Source organism: Cyprinodon variegatus, unplaced genomic scaffold (assembly GCF_000732505.1).
Source record: "Cyprinodon variegatus isolate N-32 unplaced genomic scaffold, C_variegatus-1.0 Scaffold59, whole genome shotgun sequence".
Lineage (NCBI taxonomy): Eukaryota > Metazoa > Chordata > Actinopteri > Cyprinodontiformes > Cyprinodontidae > Cyprinodon > Cyprinodon variegatus.
In genome coordinates, this window is record NW_015150512.1 from 371,671 (window position 1) to 393,378 (window position 21,708).

The following is a 21,708-nucleotide window of genomic DNA, read 5'->3' on the forward strand; positions in this document are numbered from 1 at the left end:
GTGCACTTGGTGGCAAAGAAGTGGCAGGAGGAGTCATAGGTCTTGTTGTCAGTGCCGCAAACCTGGAAACAAAAAGCAAATCAACCAAACATGATATATATATATATATATATATATATATATATATATATATATATATATATATATATATATATATATATATATACATAAATATATTTATCAATATTAGGGCTGAAACAATTAATCGGATTTATCGATTATTGAAATAATAATTAACTAATTTAGTAATCGATTAATCGCCAACCTGGACTATAGAGGCTATAAAATATACCAGTAAATATACCCACTTAGAGCAATAATTGTACAAAAATAGTAAAAGAATATATAAACATTTTGCATTCAAGAAAAAAAAAATCTTTCAATTGAGGCTCTATCCAGCCTCTTCAAGTATCTGATACATCAGATACTTACAATGATCGGTATGTATTTAATTTGACAGGAAAACTGATGCTAACAGTGAACTCACATGCTCAAACTCTCCCTCAGCTGGGGGGCAGGTGGAGGGGTCCTGGCACACGCACAAGGGGGTGTTGCTCTCATCAACCTCACACACTTTGCCCTTCTTGCAGTGGTAGTTCAGGCAGGGATCTGTGAACAAAAAGAAAATATATTTATGCAGAAGTTAAGGGTACAAATGAATTAAAACAAAATGACTTAAAATAACATCAAATATAGGTCCTACCCACGTACGAGTACAACAGGTTTGAGTTAAAAAGGCATTTATATCATACCTTTGTGCCAGACAACCAAAAATTTTAGAACAATTAAAAAAAAATAATTTATCAGAGACTGTTCATAATGGATGTATAATTTTATCAAATACTTTTCTTACTCCAAAACAGCTTTTTGTCCAGTTATCAAGGAAGACCATAACAATTATGGACAATGATGTAACATCTATATCGACTTTGTTTGGAAATTTCTCATATACAGGATGGACTTTTTTTAATTTACAAAAAATACTTTTAACAAGAACATCTCCAATGGATGTGATTTAAACCACCAGTAAAAACGTTATAGTGGAAAGCAGTCAGCCAGACAGGAAACATTAAGACAGACTGTATTCCCAGATCACGTTTTGATCATAAAATTGTGCAGATAAAACCTCACCAGTTGAAAATATGTGGAAAACGTTAGAGCTGTAAAATCATTGAAATACTCTATTCTGGTGACTTGGTAATTTGGACAAATGAGCGGACTGTTCCTCCGTTAATCAGAGAACTAATGATGGTCACTGATTACAATGTCTGTCTAAATGCTGCCACATATTTTGTTCTGCAGTCATTTTGTGTTTCAGTTTGTGAGTTTTTTGTCGCTAGATGATTCAGTATAGTGTTGGGTTACTGGACTAACCACAGAGAGCTTTTAAATCTGCTTGTAGGGTGCTCGTCTGTTAGGTCTTTAGGCTACTTTACTCAAGGTTACTTCAGACAACTTATTTCACTGGACTGGATCTTAGGTAGCCATTGTATTTTGCAATGATGCCCAAATTTGGGGTCAGAACATAATATTACTGCTTTTGGCTGCCTTGCTCTCACTTTTTGTCCATCATGCTTTTTAAGATATATATAATTCTACTAATAAGTTATACGAAATCTTGCTCATGAAAAGAAAAAATATGATCGTAGTAGTTATATCTTTTAAGCGGAAAGATAAAAGTTTAAAAAAGTTTTTGAAAATACTGACACACAGCATGCCTTTTGAGGCTAAGCTGCTTGGAACAGCCTTACGTCCCTCCAGTTTGGAAATGGTGCCTCTTATTAAGTTTCCTGTGGTTGAACTGGAACACATAATCACAGCTGTCTGCATGCAGAATGAGTCAGTCTGTAATTATGCCTTTTTAGTGTGCCAGTTTAAGCCCTGACCAAACCCTGAAACCTCTGTATAGCAGCATCCAGTCTCTGCAGCCGAATCAGTTTGAGGAGGTTGGTGCTGCAGAAACAGATCCGTTCCTGTAAGACTGCATCAGAATATAGAGGTTCATCTTCTATAGTTTTCCTTCTTGTGTCTCCACTTAATCCAGTCTAGATGTATTTACATTTTTAAGGAGACCCACCCTATGTTTTCTAACAGGCCATTAACAGTTTAAAAAATATATAATTATGATTTAGATATATCATTTTCTTTGATAGAAAAATGATTTACTTACTTTCAGCTGCAACATCATCAACCTCAATGGCTTCATCAAACTCTCCAACCTCCACCTGCACTGGGTTGGCTCCCACCTCTGGTTCCTGAGGTACAGCATATATCAAAGATCAGACTTTTAACTGCTGGTTAATCAGGTCTTTTATGACATTAACTTTCATGCTGATTTACTCATATGCTTCTCTTAAAAAACAAAATGAAATATCATCAGTCCTCCCTAAAGACCAACAGAGTCTGAGAGACTATAAGATCCAGCACTAAAAAACAGCTAAATCTACATGTGGTGAGACCAAAAGAAAAAAAAACAAAAAAAAAACTAATGGTTTCCTGACCAGCTCAACCAGTGGCTAAAATTAACAGCTGTGGGCTCTCTGGTCCCGCTGGACGTCTGAAGCAGGAAACCATAAAATGTCCACAGAAGAGCTCAACTACTTGTTATGAGCAAATTTGTCTAAAATACAGCAATGCTATCTATAAATTATAGCGCTAAAGGAGATATTTTGTCCTAACAGGAGTCAAGAATCTTTATTTGCATTATGGACCCTTAATGAAATTACATTTGACACACTCAGCTCAGAATACACGTATATAGAACATGGACAAATAACACTTTGACGAGGAAGAGCTCTTAAGGTGTCTCTTTACAGTAAGAGATAAACAAAAACATTCAGAAGATCAAAGGTACAGTAAATGAAATATCAAACTAAAATATTGGAAACATTCACATTAAGCTTTACAATTATTATCATGCACAATTCGTGTAAGAGAATCAATGACATCACAACTTTTTCTCTGGTACCTCTTCATGGTTCAACTTCATGAAAGGCAACATTATAATGAGCGAATTAGCTGTAGCTGCTGACACTAAAATGCATACCTTTTACATGTCCAGAAAAAAGAAAAGTCACATATAATCTATAATCATCTCTGTGGTTTGGAAAACAAATCTTAGATGTTGGAAAAGAAAGAATTTATTCTTGTATAGAAAATCAAGTGAAATGCTATTATGTGACTGGTGAAAGATTGCAGTTTATGTCAAAAAAATTTAGCTTTGTTTTCCTCTCATTAAGCAGAGTTTTGTTCTGCAAAAATAATGAAACTCTAATAAAATTGATTTAATGAAAAAAAAGCCATTTTCTGTGTTTGGAAAATATTTCTGCAATTCTCTCAAGAGACTATATGAAGATCTTTAAAACGATACTTTAAAGTGGGATGTGTTGTCTAAAAAACTAAAACAGGAGTATATGGTTTTTCCTTTGTAAGGAAAATCCAAAAAGAAAAAGAACTAAAAAGATCTCTCATCGAAACGTTTTTGCTTCTTTTCTGCTCTAACATAGGACACATCTGGACTAACCTCAACAACTGCCTCCTCAGTAACCAGCTCCTCTACAAGCGGTTCCTCCTCGGTCTGAAACACAGAAACAACAATCTGATGTTTAATACAGAAAAAATGGGGCAACCTACGTGAATAAAATTGGCATACACATGAATAACCCAGCAGACCAACTCCCAAGGGAGGAATTACCCTAGGAAGAATGGTTAATCCAAACAGACTTTAAATGGGAAAGCACACACCCGGTTAGAAATACAAAGGAAGTCCATCGCACAATAATAGGTGGTCATGGGAACAGAGACACCATCAAGAAGGGAAAAGGCTCACAGAGGGATAAAGACTGGAAACTCTGAGTTAAACTTACAGGAGCAGCGATGGCATGGCCAGCCAGGCACAGGAGGAAGACAATCCACACCCTCATCTTCAAAGACTGGAAAAAAGGGAGATCGTTTTATTATTCATTAAATCATCATGCAATTAATAGACTTATGAGCTGTATTGGAATAAAATATGATATGAGGTCTACACATATTTGTGTAAACAATTATGGCTCTTTTTTTTACCAGAACAGTGCTTCTGTTTATACTTAAACAACATATAAAGCAACTTATAGTTTCTTTGTTCATCCAAATTGCTCTAACTTCCACTCATTGTTTATGAAGTGAAGAGGTTTCCTGATCTAACAACATGTGCAGCTAAAGAGACCAATGAATTATCTCAACCGGATTTTCTTTTTTTTTTTTTCTTTTTTTTTGATTTACCTGTCTATCTTCTTTTCTCATCGATCCTGTTTGTTTGTTTTTTCTTTTTTTTTTTGTGTCCATTTCTAGTCTGGAATGAATTAATCAGCTTATATTCTTACAACCCTGTTGGTACTCCCCAATCTTTTCAGCATATTAGTTTCTAGTCTTTTCTTGATGTCAGTTTGTTTTAAATTAAAGGATAAAAGATGCAGGCTTGTGTTTTAATGCACCTGAATTACACATCCCTTTTTACTGTGTAAGTGCAGAGATTAATAATCCAGATTTGAAAAATGATCAAGATGAATTTAGAGAACTGCTTCTTTTTTGACCTGAAATAACTGACATATTTTAAGAGTAGGTCACTCCATTCATTAGCTGTGGAAATGCAGTAACCAAATAAGGTTTCTTGAGGAATGATAATTTTAGAGAACTTTTTTTGTCTTGTTTTTGCATAAAAAAAAGACTGAAACACACGAAACTCAAAACAACTGATATTGTTCAAAAGAACCTGGTATCGCTGATTTGTGTGCTGCAGGAAATAACATGTGCTGTGTGGCTGAAAAAGGAGGAAACTAACGACATCGGTATAAACGCTCCAAAAAAGCTGTTTTTAAAGGAAAATGTTTCAGTTCTACATTCCATGTTAAAATGATTCAAAGCAATCAAGTTGGGAAACTCACACATCAAATGTATTTAAAAGATTCCAACCATTGAATTAACATATTTTTCAAAATTTCATTGTTACTGGACCCACAGCATAAAGGAAAAAATAATGTTTAAAGAAGCCAAACAGCAGGATAAAATAATTAAGATAGGGATAATGGTGCTTTCCAAGTTGTTAATAACACATAGTGAGAAAGCTCTTCCACCTCTTGTTTATTTTAGTGGGGTTTTTTTTATGTTTCTGCTTGACACATTAAAAGAAAAAAACTGATTGCACTGCTAAGAATAATGTCTACATTAACAAATAAAGAAGATATAACAGGACTTAATATCTATTGTGTATATTCTTCTAACAGAAAGAAAGTCAGTAAAATTGGTTGAAGACATTGGGGGAAAAAAAATGATTTATGTCTAACCCAAGTCTACAGTTGGTTGAAAGTGAAAGGTGAAAAGCGTAATTTTCAGATCATAGAAAAGACGTTGAAAACCCAGTTTATCAACATATTTTCAGCATTACTGGACTTAAGTGTGACAAAATCTGACCGACCAAATAGCCCAATTTTCAACAACTATTGAATCAAGACTATGATGGACCGACCAGATTTAGCCTAAAAAACCAACGTCTAAATGACGTCTGGTGTTTGGGTGATTTCTCCTCAAGGGTTTATTTAATTTTGTTTTGTTACAAGTAGGAAATATTTTTGGAGAACTACATTTTAATCAGATATCTCCAAGTATCTTTATAAACTGTATAAGTCTGATGTCCTTTTTCAATTTAAAACAACCACCTCATCAAAATCACAGTTTTGTTGTCAGTCCATCAATCTTTGTGCTTTTGTTCAAGAACTCCCCCAGAAAATAATCTCACCAGCTTAGAGGTGTTTTTGCATTCAGGAGCATAAATCAAAGAAAACACGGAGACTCAAAGCATCAAATAAAGCCTCAGAAATGTGTCTGCACACAGGCTGTGTTGACATTTGAGCGGGACTTCAAGTGTAAACAGGCTCCTGTCTCCATGTGCACATTCATTTATCCAACCTATTTTTTCCACTCAGGTGTTAGCTCGGAACCGATTAGGTAACTTTAAATGTTTATGTATTTTGTCTAGGAGAGAAACATTTCAATAAAAATGACCCAATTCTGTACTACTTTTTAAACATCCAAAACTTTTTAAAATGAGACTGAAGATTTTTGTATAAGCTGGTAGTAAAGCTATCATGCAGATATTTGTTTTTCATAAATTTCATAAATTAATTTTATGACACCTGATGCCTATAATTGCTGTAAGCAAGATTGAAAGAACTAAGAGGACTGTGTCTGTTTTCTAGTTAATAAGCTTAGTTTTACAGAAGAATTGTTTTGAAGAAAAAAAAAAAACTTTCATTGCCATTACAGGAAATAATATTATAAATCTAGTTCTTTTGTGAATCATTTTGAAGAAGATGAACTAATCAAACCAAAACTATTAATTGAATAAAATAAACATTCTTTTTTAAGTGATGTATTTTCATTAGAAAGTGTTTGTGCTTCCATCTAGTCAAGCTGCTTATCTGCAAGATTTAATTTACCTTAAATTTGTGTTTTTTTCTTTGAAAGGCTAACTTTATAAGCATTAAAAAGGCGATTCAGAGATATCTTGTTCCAACTTGTGTTTTTATCTTTATAATATTCTTTTATTTTTTTGTGTCTTTTTTCTTAAAGCTTAATTTTGATTGTAAAGGGTTAAGAAAAGCACAATTCATGGACACTCTTAGTTACACAATATAACAAGTTTAATTTTAAGTGACTTATTATTGCAGAAAATGTAGTGCAACTGCTAATCCAGAATGGGAGCATTTGCCAGGAAGTAACTCTTCAGGAGAAACATTCAGAATAAAAAAAAATAAACCTTGCAAAAAGAAAATAGTTTGATGTTCAAAATTAGCTCATTAAATGTAAATGTATCTTTACCATCATTATTATATCTTCTGTTTAAAAAGGTCAGCAATTTCAATTCAGATTAATTGTGTAGTTCTGGCAAACTGTTAAAACTCAGAAAAAGGCAACAATGCTGATTAGAACAATTAATGAATTAGTTTTCTCCTAGCAATATCACCAACATGTTTATTATGTAAAAATAAATGTTTATGTCATTTAACCCTAACTAAATAAACTAAAAAGTAGGAGTTCATGAGAACTTATTTTTAACATGGTGGCTGCTGTCATCCAACATGCTGTTCCTAGCCTGGAACAGACTAGGATGTCCTAGACTGAGGTACTTTTTCTCATCAGAATCACTTTGAAAGCAACACATTATATAAACCACCAGACACAAATTTCCTGTTAGCTGCCATGAAAAAAGTATTCCCTGGATCTGTCTCTCCCCTCGAGCTGTCTGTCTAAGCATTTGTTGTAAAATTCAATGAGAAACTTCTTCTGCAGAAGAAACAAGGGTTCCTTTGTTTGGTAATGGAGCACCGCATTGCTTAGTCTTTCTTTGTAGATTGTGTCCTTCTCTCGCTCCGTGCAATCAGCTGCATCTCCCAGACATCAAGAGGAAATCTGTTATGCATCAAAGGCTACATAGGGGTAAGTCTGAATGTCTGCAGGGGCCAAGGGTTAAAAAAAAAGTCTAAACTGTTTAAAATCTTGACATATAACAGAGATGATTTCTTTTTTGTTGCAAAAGCAGTAGCAAAAAGCAAAGTTGCAAAAACAGTAGCAAGGTTGATCCTTTTATGTCTTCTGACAGGGACTTTCATTTAATTTAGCATTTAATTTCTTCTTGATATGAGCTAAGTTTCAAGACTGAAGAAACTCTTGGTTGCGTGCGGATTTATGAAAAGCAGGGCCCAAATAGTCTGACATGTTCAGACACATGCAGTGAAAAGGGTAACATTGGGATTGCATTTAGTAAATCTGTAGTCTGACAAACCCTCCAGCAGAGCGAAAATATTCTGACATTTAGATGAGAGACATTTGGTATGCTGTTCAGCAAACACACTCAGCTGTGTCTGACTTGAAATGACAGGCATGTTTGCTTTGGGTTTAATTTGGATTCTTTCCTGGGAGTAGGTTGCACCAAGAGACAACACAAAACGACAGAGGAGCCATGTTCCACTGCATCTACAGCAGCTGTATGTGTTCTTCACTTCATCTTATCAGTAGCCAGGTCAAAACACCAAAATGTCCTTCCATGTTGACGATTAAAATAAGCATAAAACAACATAATCTATGTTGATGATACTCAAAGCTTGAAGGAGAGGAAAGCCCGGCGCAGAACCTTTAACCTCAGTTTTAATCATGACTTTTTATTTTGTTAACCAATAGTTTAATATGCTCCTATCTATCTCCTGCTTGTGTTTTGGTCCCTTTCAAACATTAAAAATACATGCGATAAAAAGAACCAAATACCTTTGTTGCATACTGAAAACTTTTGAATATAAATAAAATAGAGGAAGAGATGCAACTGAATGGTTGATACGTCTGGGCTGATATCAGCATTAGCCTGCTTATTAAGCTATGTTTTTTTGTGCATTATTTCCTACTTGATCTCTGTAGTGTAAACAAACAAAAACAAACAAACAAAAACAATGTTATTTCTAGTGCAATGGATAAAAAAATACCACTAACACCACTTAAAAACGTCTTACTTTAACTCCTTTACACTAAGAAAATGCAAATTCAATTTTCAACACCACTTCAAAACTGCATTCTCACCATCCCCCCTTCCTTTGTTTGCAGCTTTTTATACAAGCGCTTTTTGAAACATATAATTAGCTAAATTAAAATGTACTTTCAGCCATACTTGTGCGTATAATTCTGAATAGCATCAAAGTTTGAAAAACATATTGAAGAATATTGTGGTTGAATGGTCTTTAAATTACTCTATGATGGAATGGTAATCTGTTCATGGAGAATGCTGCCTGTTGCCCAATGACTGCTGAAGATAGGCACCAATCCCCCGTAATCACACAGTGGGAGGATTTTTACACATGTTGAGCCAAACAACTAGCTAGGGGCAAAGACAAAGTATTACTGCAAAGATTATGTACAACTTCAGAATATGATAGGAATGTTATCTAACAAATAAATATTTTAGCCTTTGTGGAAAAAAAACGTATTCAGGATAAATAAAATTTATAGGGTTTAAAAGCAACAAAGTTTTGTTATCCAGCACTTCTGATGAACCTCTACTAAGTCGATACAAAGCAAGACTTTTAGAGCAAGTGTTTGCTTTTTGCGAATGTCCCAAAATATCAAGCAAGGAAGTCAGAAAACCTAAAGCTTTGGGGTGGAAAATTACAGAAACTCCGACAGGGGACACAGATGCTGACGCCTCAAAATAACCAGCATAAGTGCACCTTTGAAGAAGCAGAGCTAACAAAAAGGTTCTGGCGATGGAAAACTAGAGAAGAGAAGGTAGGGACAGAAATGAATAAGAACAAATAGTAAAAGTGTATACAGAAATGGGAGAAAACAGAAATGTTGTAATCTCCTAATTGTGTGGGGTCAATATTTGATTTGGAGAGATCTAATGTGTGTGTTATATGTTCGCTTTTAAAAGATTCCTGTTTAGTTGGAGTGTCGGGAGGGGGTCAGACAAACTGACGTAACAGCAAAACAAATTATTTTATTTGGAAAGCTGTGCTCATAATTAAACAGGGCTGAGGCTAAAAGGGAAACTTCAGGCTTATAAAGAGGCCCTTTTCCCCACAAATCTATTTAATTTGGGTAGTTAGGTAAGCAAGAGTAAACTTACTTTGGAGGAAACCAACCTAAGCTTGAACTGTCACTCATTCATAATTCTCTTAGGGTTGCTGTAATACCTGTTGCTTTTTCCACCAGATCTTTGAGAAAATTCTTTCTCATCCTCCTTGGTGACATAACATTCAGTTTCTGGAGATCCAGATAAACAGCCTGCCTGGCAGTAAACATTCTGGACAAACAGCAATAGGAACAGAGAAATATTTGGAAACTCTGAGAATAAGCATGATTTCCTGTGTCTGCACAAGGCCAAGAGGTGGAAATAATGTGACTACTGTCAAAACATAGGGAGTGAGTGACAATCAACTTGTCTTTCTACAATGAAGCTTTAATATTAAGCCATAAACCTCAGCAGTAATTTGCAGCCTAGTGGTAGATTTTTTTATTTTTGCTGTACTCTTCCAAACAAGGTAGGTTGAAATCTTGGAAGCATCATTGTCTCCTTTTCACATTCTTAAATGGATATGTCTGCCATCTGGAAGGACTTTACTGTGCCACAGATCAGACAGTGCAGGTCAAAGAGGTTAAACATGTCAAACAGGTGCTGGAAAGTCTGTCAGGAAACGTAAGACTGGGATTGTTGCATTTGTAAGCTCCTCATTTATGTTGTTAATCTGTTGCATATGGAATAAACAGTAATTTGGTTCTTTGCTGACACTATTTGTTTGCTAACTTAAGAAGAAGTTAAAAATGTTGTAATATTTGAAAACGAAGACAAATGAGGAAATGTATGGTTTATATATATATATATATATATATATATATATAAAAAACCAACTTAAATAATTTTTATTTGAATGAAATGTGTATTGTGCTGCGACAGATTGGTGACCTGTTCAGGGTGAACTCCATCTTTCACCCACAGACTGCTGGAGATAGGCACCAGCCCCACAGTGACCATGAGGGATAAGAGGGGGAAGATGGATGGATGGACAAACGGATCGATGGACAGATGGATGGATGGTTGGACGGATACATGGATGGATGGACGAAGGACGGATGGATAAAACAAGAGTTTAATCTTAAATCAAACAATGGCTTTAAACTGGGAAAAGGACAGGAAATTAAAACAAAAGCCATTCTTGTTGTTCCCCTACACTACTGTAAGGCATTTCTTCAGGTTTGGGAACATCTAAGGAAGCTTTCTGACTCTGTGCTTTAGACCTCATGGGTTCTTGTAATTTGAACCTGCAGTTTCCTCCAAAGATTTTTTCTAAGACAGATCACTCTATGATCTATAATGTAGTTCTTGCTTGGTCAATGTTCTGTAGCCTTGATGTTTTGTTTTGGGTCAGTATCAAGATAAAATACCCTTCTGGAACCAATCTTTAGGGTTGTGGTTGTTAAAATTTTACAGTTCATTTAATTTATTTGACGTTTAGCTGTAAAACCTGAGGCATTAGAGCACTGCGTGCTAATGAGTCTTATTGTATATGGCTCCAAAAGCCTTCAGACCATTAACATGCTCCTTCTGTGTGGTTGTGGAGTGGTTTTCATTTTATTTTTTAGTAATCATGCCAGTAGCTGTCTTCTTCTTATATAATTTTTTTGCAGATGCTCTTATTGCATTTTTGCAGATCTAATATCTTGGTGTCATTTACAAAGTTTTTCAATTGTTCCTAATGATGGAGAGGTTGGATTAGAAGGAAGTGGCTTTGAGGAGAGTCCTACTTTATGCACATATACAATTGAGATCAGGTGTATCTGTAATTTATCTGTTTTTCCTGTTTGTTGGCTGGACCATCAAAACCTTAAAGGGTTTAATAGAAAAGTAAAAGCACAAAGTAACATTTAGACTATAATTACCTACTGTTGCTAAGTATAGAAACTCCCGTTGCTTTTCATTTTATTTTCTTATATATCTGACCTACCGACAGGAATCTAAAAAAAGGTTTAGTCTTGGTGGCCTATAGTAGCTGGCAAATTTAGTTTCGCCCCCTTGAGATTTCTGGCACGCCCATTCAGTTCTATGGACAAAGAGTAGTTTTCATGAAAGGCACCTGCAAAAAGGTAAAGGAGAAAAGTGAAGATCTTTGTTAGCCACGGTCACCTGACCTCTTTGACTCAGATTTTCCCTTCCTCCACCAGTGCTAATCAGCTCATATCCCATGTCTCTGGAAGCTGGAAGGGACGTTGCATACCTAAAGGGCTTTTCTACAGCCACTTCACAATCTATAAACCGTAGTCTTTTGTTCTACCCTGAAATGATTGTGAACGGACACAGATTTCTCTGTTTCATTTTAAAATGACACAAAAATCTTTAAAAAATAGATGCCGACTGACCAAATGTTATGCAATTTACATCAATATATAAAGTCATGCAGAACTGTAAGTCAAGAGTAAATTCAAAAAATTGTATGTTACATAATGTATGGTTGTTTTTACAGTTTTAATCATTTCCTCATGGCTTTTTTTCAGAAAACATTCTCCTTTAGCTGATTTTAATGGACTTATGCAACATCTAAAATTATTGTTTTATTACAGAGCAACATTCTTTGATCTTGATGCTGCGTTTTCAAAGTTTTTCTTCTCTTCCTCATAATACAGCAATTGTTAGGCTACTTATTGAGATTACTTTCGCCAGTCAATTAATATGTATGGTGCTTTAGTTTAAAGTCCAAAGGCATTTACCTAAATTATAAAGAACTTTTAATTAGTTTTGTACTTGATGCATGCCATTTTTAAGATGCAGAAAATGCAAAGATGATCAACGTTAGGAGAACAAGATCAATCCCAAGCATAGAACTACGCTGTTCTAACTAGTGGATCTTGTTCTGGAATATCTGTGAGAATATCAGTAAAACCTAAACAATAATGAATCCCTATTATTTTCATTACTCAATTCTTTCCTACTTTTTAACTTAATCTCCTTTGTGTCTTAGTGTTAAATGCCTGCTACGTTTTCATCTTATCTTCCTTCCCACAGAAACAATCCAGATTTTTCCTCTCCACGTCAGCGTGGACAACACCACAATCTTCCTTCTTCCTGTCAAGGGATTACAGCTTTTGTTGCTCAGTTTTCCACAGCATCCTTAGCACTGACACCACCTCCCTTTACTTTCTTACTTCCCTCCTCCTCCTCCTCCTCCTCCTCCTCATCCTCCCTACATTCTGTCCAGACCTGCCACCTCAACAATTAGGCACTAGAGGCTCAAGCTCTGGTTCACTCCTACTGATGCCAGCATATTACTGTGCTTCATTCTCTCTAAAGGAGCTCTCAAGGGAATCTTCGACAAGTGTGAGTAATATAAGAAAATAAGAGGAGCTTTTTTAAAATTACAGAAAAAGAGAACATTTTTCTGAAATGTAAAATATGAGTGCCCGCTACCATTGCAATATAAATGATTTACACAAGATTTTAGCTAATTATTGTTTTAAATTTACATACACAAAACCTTCTTATATATCTGAGTACAACTTTAAACCAATATTTTAAAACCAATTTTAAAATATTTTTTATCTGCTCTGATACAAAAAAGCTGTTATTCAAGAAAAAACCTTGCCAAAACTGAAGATCATAAAGTTTTACATTAAATTAGGGAAACTATTTTTTGACTAGTGCGTAACAGTCGCTTTTTACATTTTTCTACATAGTTGTAAAGCAAATTAAATCAAAATTCCTGTTCCTAAAGTACCTTTAGTGGTCTGCTTTAAATCACAGCAAACAGCTGGTCAGTGATCACCATGGCAACCCACATTCCTTTTCATGGGAGTAATCAAAGACCCTGAGTTGCAGCGGAGATGGAGGGTAGGTGGCAGAGAAGGAGAAATTCTCCTGTTTTGCTGCCTGGTTTAGATAAAAACTTTTATCCCTCCATGTTTTTTCTTCATTTTTTCCACAAGTCCCCCTCCCCCCCAAAAGTAAGAAAAAATATGGATACTCTCTTACAAAACTGGGAAAGTTTAAAAAACATCTTCAAGGGTGTGCAGTTTTTGCATCAAACTTAGGAAAATAAAAATCCAACTAAGAAAGGAAAACCAAAGTTGACCAACAGAATAGCTTTCTTGAAAGCCTCCTCCCTCAAGCCAGTGTCCTCATTTCTCTTCCCCCTCCTCCTCCTGTTGTCGATGTGGCAGACAAAAGCTCCATAGAGAATAATCTCCCCAATCACACTCTGTATAATACATGCAATGAATGATTTTCCATTTAGCTGTCTGAACAACAAAGAAGACATTTTCAGCACAACTTTCTGTTTGAATTCAGATTCTTTATAGTGGGTTGTTTGAAATTATTTCCCCATGAGAGGAAAGTATTTATATTGTGACTATAAAGTAAGAAGGATGAATACCGTTTCATAAAAAGAACTTCTCCTGCTTTTGGTACATAAAAATGGATACACCCTCAAAACCTTTTAGAAATAATGGAGGGATTCTTCCACACCTAGCAGTGATCAAACTTTACTTATTTCACTTATTGGTCTGTGAAGTGCAGTTTTACAGCCTGAATGCTTTAAAAGACCCATGAATTCGGAAACCTTTAACTCAGACATATCATATTCCACCATTAGTAAATGTCAACCTGAGGCAGTTAAAACAGTTCAGAGTGAGACCTCTTACCTTCAGCTTTGCAGAGCAGGGACAATGGGGAGAGAAGTCAGCCGTGTGCGGGGCTCCAGGAAGATCTAACTGGCTCACCAGTTTGCTCAGAAGACATTTCCAGTGGGACGTCCCAGTATGTACATGGCTCTTGCCCCCTCCATCCCCCAACCCCCTCCCATCTCCTCCTGTCTGCATGGGATGGGCTTGAAGTTAACTCTCCGCTCCCTTCGGCTAGGTAAAGTGCAGGAGTCCATTTATACCAATACATTTTCTAGTTTCTTTATGGATGTCTGAAGATGAGCATGTACAATAATTTTCTGGAAGGCCCGTAATCATTTTTTAAGGTTTTGTACCCACCAAAGAAATCTGTCGTATTTTTTTATTTGGCTATGTAGAATTATATTTTATATTAAGCTTTAGATATTGATCTGTGCTGGATGTGTTCCAGTTCTGTTTTCCTGTTTTTATTCATTCAACGCTTCTACCAGTAATTTAAATAAGAAACTCACCCATTTCTAAATCCATGGATACAACATTTTGTTTGTTGTTGTTTGCAGATATTTGTCTATCATTGCATTCTCTTTTTTTTATTATACTTTTGTTTTTTGTGAGTGCATAGTATATATATAAAGATAAAGAAAACATTTCTGAACATGTGTGTGGCTGTGTTATATAATATATACAGTTTCATATCCTAATATTACTTATTGTTAACCCCAGTATAATCTTAAAATACAGTGGACCATGTTATAATAACCATATTTATAAGATTTGTAGCACAAATGCATAAAATATATGATATTCCTGTCTTCGAGTAATGATTGATTGAATGCGCTGATACTTTCCTGATCCTACCATATAGACATGCACAGAGTGGAGCGGTTGACTGCCCCAAGATGGCGGAACCACATCTCACCAGCGCCAGGTGATAGTGTTTAATGGAGGATTTATTTATAAACATGTCTATGGTCCAGAACACTAAGTCAGAAACATGAGCGGGACAGATCATTTATTATGTGGCAAGAAAGGCTGTTAATAAGTGCAATCTTTTGATTCTTAATTACAAGATGAGCATAATGACTGTTACTTCTGTTGCAGGTTGCGTGACGTCCTTTGTGGCTTTTGTATTTCCGTTGCGGCTTTTGTTTTTGACCTGACACCTCTGGGCCACCTCTACTGGTAGACCAAGGAACACATCAAAGCATCAAGACAAAAAACTTGAAGCAAAATGTTTAAAAAAACAAAAATGCACAACAAAACAAATGAGATTTGAATGGAAGGAAACCGGAATCAACATATGTGATCGAACTAAAAAAAAAAACGCCTAAATGAAATGGGAATTACATACTGAAAAGCTAAATGAAAACCATCATTAATACCTGAACAGATAACAACAAGGTTACAATGGGGTAAGGAAAAGCAATGGTAAAATGTGGATGACTGGATGAAAGATATATTCAGTCATGAATCTAGAATGAATTCCTCTGCTTGGTCTAAAAAAGTAACCATTACTGACTACCACATTTTTTTAAATTTCTCTTAGTGTTTCTTAAAGCCAGACAGTTGCTATTTAAAATTACTTTAGTTTTGTGTCATATTTGTGATCTGCTTTTTTTTCTAAATAATTTAACAAGTGAATGAACATCCTGGTTGGTGATTCCATAATTTTTGCCAGGGGTTGTACATTCTTTCACATCCACTAATGACTTTGTGCTGATTTGTCTAACAAATTTTACCATCAGTTTGTAATTTCTATCTCGAAAAACTGCCTAACAAATACATTTTATTTACTTAGTTTACTTTTGTTTTATTGGCTATATAAAAATGAAGCATTTTCTTTTCTTCTTCCAAATTGTACAAAGTAATGGATTTTGTTTAGTCTTTTTTTCATTTGATCAAAATGTTCTAATTCTGACCTTTCTGGACTTTTTGGTTCTGTTTAAGTTTTCACTTTGGGTTTTCAGATACTTTGATTTATGTTATTCTGTGTTTTCTAAGCCATTAGATTAATTTCCTTATAGTGTCTGTTGTATTTTTTGTTTACTCTCCGTTGCCCCCTAGTGCCAGTGTAATTTCCCCTACAGTAGCTCCCTTCTAGATTCTTCTTTCCACACCTGCTCCCAACTAGTTGATTACTCCATTCATTGTTCTGTTTGGCATATATATTCCTCATCTGCAGTTGCTGTTTGCTGGATTATCTTTATTCCTGTGTCCAACTAGTTTTTGGTTCCTGAGTTTCTTGTCGATTGGTTCTGGATAATGGTTTTTGTATTTTTACTTCATTAAATTTTGCAAGAAATCATCACTGTCTCTTCAGCAACAAGTATCCACTATTCTCTACAAAAAAAAATATGATTTAAAGGTATAGTGGAGGATATTCTTTTTCCAGGTGGATCATAAAAATAAGTGGTCCTCCCAAGTGTCAATCATTCTGGTGATATATTTATGTAAACCCGCTCGACGTGCTCATCCCAATTTTTATTTACCAGTGGTGAGTCTGACACTGTGGGAAAATTGCCAATCTTCTTTTGGAAAGTAAGCTTGTATGAGCGATGCAAACAGCAATTTTTAAACAGAGTGTGCATGAGGAGAAATGGGCTTGTGCATGCTTTCGGGCGTGTTTAATAGTCATTCCCTCTCGGGAGCGGGCAAAGGATTGTGCATCTGCATTTTATTTTTTTTTTCAATGAAGCGGGAGGGTTTTTCAAAAATTTGCGAAAAATTCTCAACTATATCTTTAAGTTTTTTTTTAAGAAATATAAAAAGTGCAATTAAAAAACAGAAAAGTATGTTGTTTCTTTAAAGTTCAACAAATATTTACAAAACCAAACTTATTATTAATGAAGGCTTGTGTAGGTTTTGAAATGTTTTGATGGGAAAGGTTGTTGAAGCTCCAACTGAATACTTTTAATCTAACAGGATGACTGTGCGGAACCTTGACCACATCCATCCTTCTTTTGTTAATATGAATTGGACATGTTTCACTTTTCAACTGTCTTGAACTGACATTTAGGTTGATGTTATGCAGAAAAGTAAAAGTGAATTTGTCATGGAGCAGGCCAAATCGTGATTAGAACAACTTTGTTTTCTTTTGCATCATTTTCCCAAGAAGAATGACTGAGTGGTATGTACTGCTCCATGCAGTGGTTACAGCTTCTACATCAACAATATCGCCAAAGGTCCGACTTTTACATTTATTAATCAGTGAAGCAAAAGTTGCCATTTACCTGTTCCCTAGAGACAGACTGCAGGAGGGACCTCATCTTGATGCAGTGGTTTTATGGATGTGCAACTTTAAAGCCAGAATAAGGCTGGAGTTTCACTTCCACAGAGCCACACAGAACATGGAGAATTTTATTCAGTTGTGAGGTTTTAACAACATTTTATGTACTGTGTCAGACGATGTAGATTTACAATATAACAAGCTCCTGATTGAATGATTTTTAACTGACACTTTTTACATCAAAATTGTTTATATGTTTTGAATTGTGTAAATAAAGTGTTGTTAAAAGTCACAATATCGTCATCATTTACCAAAAGCACTAGCAGGATGGTGTAGATGTGAAAAATTCAAAGGCCACTATCTCCAGTCCAGCCTTAAATTATTGGATACCAAGCCCTTCTTGTGAAAACATCATGCACGCTGCAACCTGGAATTTTTTTGTATTTTAATATCTACATCTTAGTGAGCGGAGAGAGGATGTAAGAAGATTTGGAAGTTGCTGGTTTCTAAGAAGCCCCTGGGATGCTGCCACGTCATATACACATCTTTGCTAGCAGTGTAGATTACAAGCTCTGACACCGGATCAGTTACAGTATGGAGATTTTCCATGAAGTTTTTCTTGAGCATTTACATACTCACTATGTACCTCAGAAATGCCTCTCATAAAGTTCAATGAGCTTGCTCTCATCAACACATGATAAATATTCCACCTTTTTGCCCCAATAATTCTGTCTCTCACTTAACCTACAGGTGTACCTGCTCAAACCTGCCTCTACAGTTCTGACCTCTAACATCTGCGGAGTCTTTCCTCCTTGTTGGATCACCCGTCTTTAAAGAAAAGACAGAGGCCCTCTAAACATGCAAACATTGTTGTTTTTCTTTTTTCTGCTTGAGTTTGGTGGACTAGTCATGTCTGTTCCCACAGAACAGACCAGAGCGTAGCAGATGTGAAGAACAGCTGCAGGATCGGAAAGAAGGACGAAGGGATGGAGGGAGGAGGGGGGTTGTAATGCTACGTGGCATTTTCTATTCTGCCTTGAAATCCAGTTGCTGATGAAGAGAAAAGGAGGAGGTGTTGTCAGAACATGACTCTTTCTTCTCTCCTCCCATGGATTGCCTTTTATTTCCCCTTTTCTCCTCTCACACCCTGTTCCCTTTGCTCTCTTTGCCATCCTCTCTCCTTACCCTGTAAACGTGGCAGCCATTCCTTGCTGCTTAAAAAGAGATGAAGCAGAACATTGCAATTATGCCTTCATTTTGGCTGTTAGATTATTTACCTGTAGCTCAGCAAGTTGAAGCACATTCACATTTTAAAGTCAGTCAAATTAGATTTGCAAAGTGGACACAAGGCAAAGTACAGTAAATGGTACTATATTTTAAAAACAATCAGGCAGTCTGGGACACCCCTCTGCCAAATTAGGGCGTGCAAAAAAAGGAATTGGTTGAAACAAAAAGCTAGATAAAACTATAATCATACAGAAAACTGTTGCTGAAAGCTGTTAGCTGAAGATGTTGGCTGGCTGATTTTGGCCTCCAATAAGTCTGGGAGATCAGGATGGCTTCACTTGTAGGGAAATTGTTTTTTGACCAATTCCATTAATTCAGATTCTAATACTGTAAAAGTATTATCAATCCAAATAAGATACCTCAATTTAAATCACACAGTTTTAACAGATTCCTTTTGGGAGTTTTAAGCTGCTGCTTTTCAACACAGTTTTTGTTTTTGGATCTGTTCTTCATTTGCACCAATTATACAGTGGCTTGCATGAGTATTCATAACCCTTACACTTTTCCACATTTGTTACATTGCAACCACAAATATAAATCTATTTTATTGGAATTTTATACATGTTTTTGTTTTTTTATTTTTTACCAAGAAAAAGCTGAACAGAGCATAGTACTAAAATATTCAGCCCCACCAGATCCAGCTTTTGCTGTAATTACACCTGCAAGTCTTTTTGGTATATATCTACCAGATTTGCACATCTAGTAACTGGACTTTTTCCCAAATTCTTCTTTGTACAATCTCAAGCTTAGTGAAATTTGATGGAGAGTGTTTGTGAATAGCAGTTTTCATATTGCACCACATATTCTTAATTGGTTTTAGGTCTGGATTTTGACTGGGCCGCTTTAACACATGTATATGTTTTGTTTTTAAGCCATTCTATGTTAGCCAGGGCTTCATGTTTAGGGTCGCTGTCTTTTGCAGACTCCAACAGGTTTTTTCCATGATTACATTGTGTTTGGCTCCACCCTCGATCTAGTTGTTTTATTTTTTAGCCAAAAGTTTCAACATTGGTGTCATCTGAACCAAGGCACCTTTTTCCCACATGTTTCCTGTGCCCCCAAAATGTGGCAAAATGTGAACAGGACTTCCTTTGGTTCTCTTTTGAAAATGGCTTTCTTTTTGCCACTTCTCCACGCATGCAGTGTGCAACTGTTACCTGTCCTGTGGACAGATTCCCCCACCTGAGCTGTGGGAGTCTGCAGTACTTGTATTCATTAAACCAACCTCTAAGGCGTTCACAGAGCAGCTGTATTTGAACAGAGATTAGGTTGCCAAACATGGACTGTACTTAGTAATAAGCAAATTTCATGCAAAGTGTGGTTGCACTCAAAGGGGGGTGATTATTTTGCACTTTTCAGTTTTCTCTGCAAAACATGTTTTTAATTAAGTATATTATCCTTTTTATTTCAAAATTTTATAACAATGTATGTTGGTCTTTCACATAAGAGCCCCAGAAGTTATATTTCTGTGTGTGGTTTTAAAATGACAATTTGTGGAAAAGTTCAAGGGGTGTGGATACTTTTACAAGCCACTGTACCAAAGTCGTCTCAAAGCTACCCTTTTCTTTTTCAGGACAATCACATATTTTCTTTGTGCCCAGTGTGGAAAGTTTTTCCAATATTCAGTCTGATTTGTTCAGACAGGCTGTGTGATGCTAAATCGGAACTGGTTTCGGTAAAACCAGCTTTTTTTCTGTCTATGGAGACCAAATAACAAAAATCTAGTATGTTTTCTCTATTTTGTGCAACAGTTTTACATATAAGAAAATATGACAAGTTCCTATATTTGTGTTTGGATAAAGGTGCTCGTAGGCTGGATGGACACAAGTAGAATAAATTTAACCTAAACATAATATTTTAGCCCATAAGACTAAAGATACTGATAAATCCTCAATGAAGATCTAAGTGAACACTTTAAAAATGTTGATGTTAAGTGTCAGTCAAATGTTTTTCTCCACCATGAACACGTCATGAAGACATCAACGATTGAAGCTTTGTGATGATGTGAAACGTGCTGACCAGTATTTATTGCCACACCCTTTGGTCTAACTGGTCCTCTTCGGAGGATTTCGGAAACCCTCTGACTGAAGGCATGCTTAACAAATCCTGAAAACCTGTAGAGGAATCTTATAGGTGATCTTTTGTGGTCTCCTCTGTGTTGGTGTAATTACAACCTGAAACCTTCCATCAGGTAGAATTGCAGTGGCTCTGCCAGACTGTCTTCAGGAAAGCCTAAATCACAGACCTCCAGCGAAAACACAACACATATTGCTGAATTTGAACATTACAGTACAACAATTCAATTTAAATACAATATGTAGAATGTTATGGAAATTTTTACCAACTTCTCACAAGAGGTTAAATATTACCACTTAGGTAACAATTCTGAAATCACAAAGCTAGCTTAACATCTAGTTTCTTAGAGATGCTTAGGTTTTGAGAATTTCTGCTTTAAATTAATTATAAGTTCATTTCAATGCAACTAATCTGAGGCACAGTGAAGCAAACATGTCATTTTCACCTTTAGGAATGTTCCTATGAGCCAAAATAAGGCAGTTAAAATCCAGTCTTACTTGTATATCTTTGTTTAGCAGCAGGAAGAGAGTGAGGTTCAGACTGACTAAAGGCAAAACATCTATAAAAAAAAAAAAAAAGACTGTCCCTCTGTTTAGTAGCAAATCATTTTAGGAGCCTGCAGGTCTGAAGAAAGGTTAAAAGAAATTCTTTGATGTTCTTCTCCATGTTTAAATTCTTTCTTTGATCTGATATTTGAACAGTCATTATGAGGGGAACCAAATTATAAGAATAAAACAGCAATTCGGCAATTTGACTCATTGGGTTTAAATGTGCATCTCTTTTTAGACTCTACTGGTTAGTGTTTTTGTTCATGTAATGACTTGGTCTTTCGCAGCTTATTAATCATACCAATCTATCCTAATATATATATATATATATATATATATATATATATATATATATATATATATATATATATATATATATAT

At 35.6% G+C, this 21,708-nt stretch overlaps 1 protein-coding gene across 1 annotated transcript in view; it reads right to left on the reverse strand.

Moving 5' to 3' along the window:
• sparc (secreted protein, acidic, cysteine-rich (osteonectin)) overlaps positions 1-14,348 on the reverse strand; it is a 19,741-nt gene extending 5,393 nt beyond the window's left edge. The window contains exons 1-5 of the mRNA XM_015371517.1: positions 14,212-14,348; positions 3,867-3,932; positions 3,524-3,577; positions 2,171-2,255; positions 488-609 (exon numbers count right to left, since the gene is read on the reverse strand). Of these exons, the coding sequence (XP_015227003.1) occupies positions 488-609; positions 2,171-2,255; positions 3,524-3,577; positions 3,867-3,923 (318 nt within the window). The 5' untranslated portion in view covers positions 3,924-3,932; positions 14,212-14,348. The remainder of the gene's footprint in view (positions 1-487; positions 610-2,170; positions 2,256-3,523; positions 3,578-3,866; positions 3,933-14,211) is intronic.
• Positions 14,349-21,708: the final 7,360 nt, after the last annotated feature.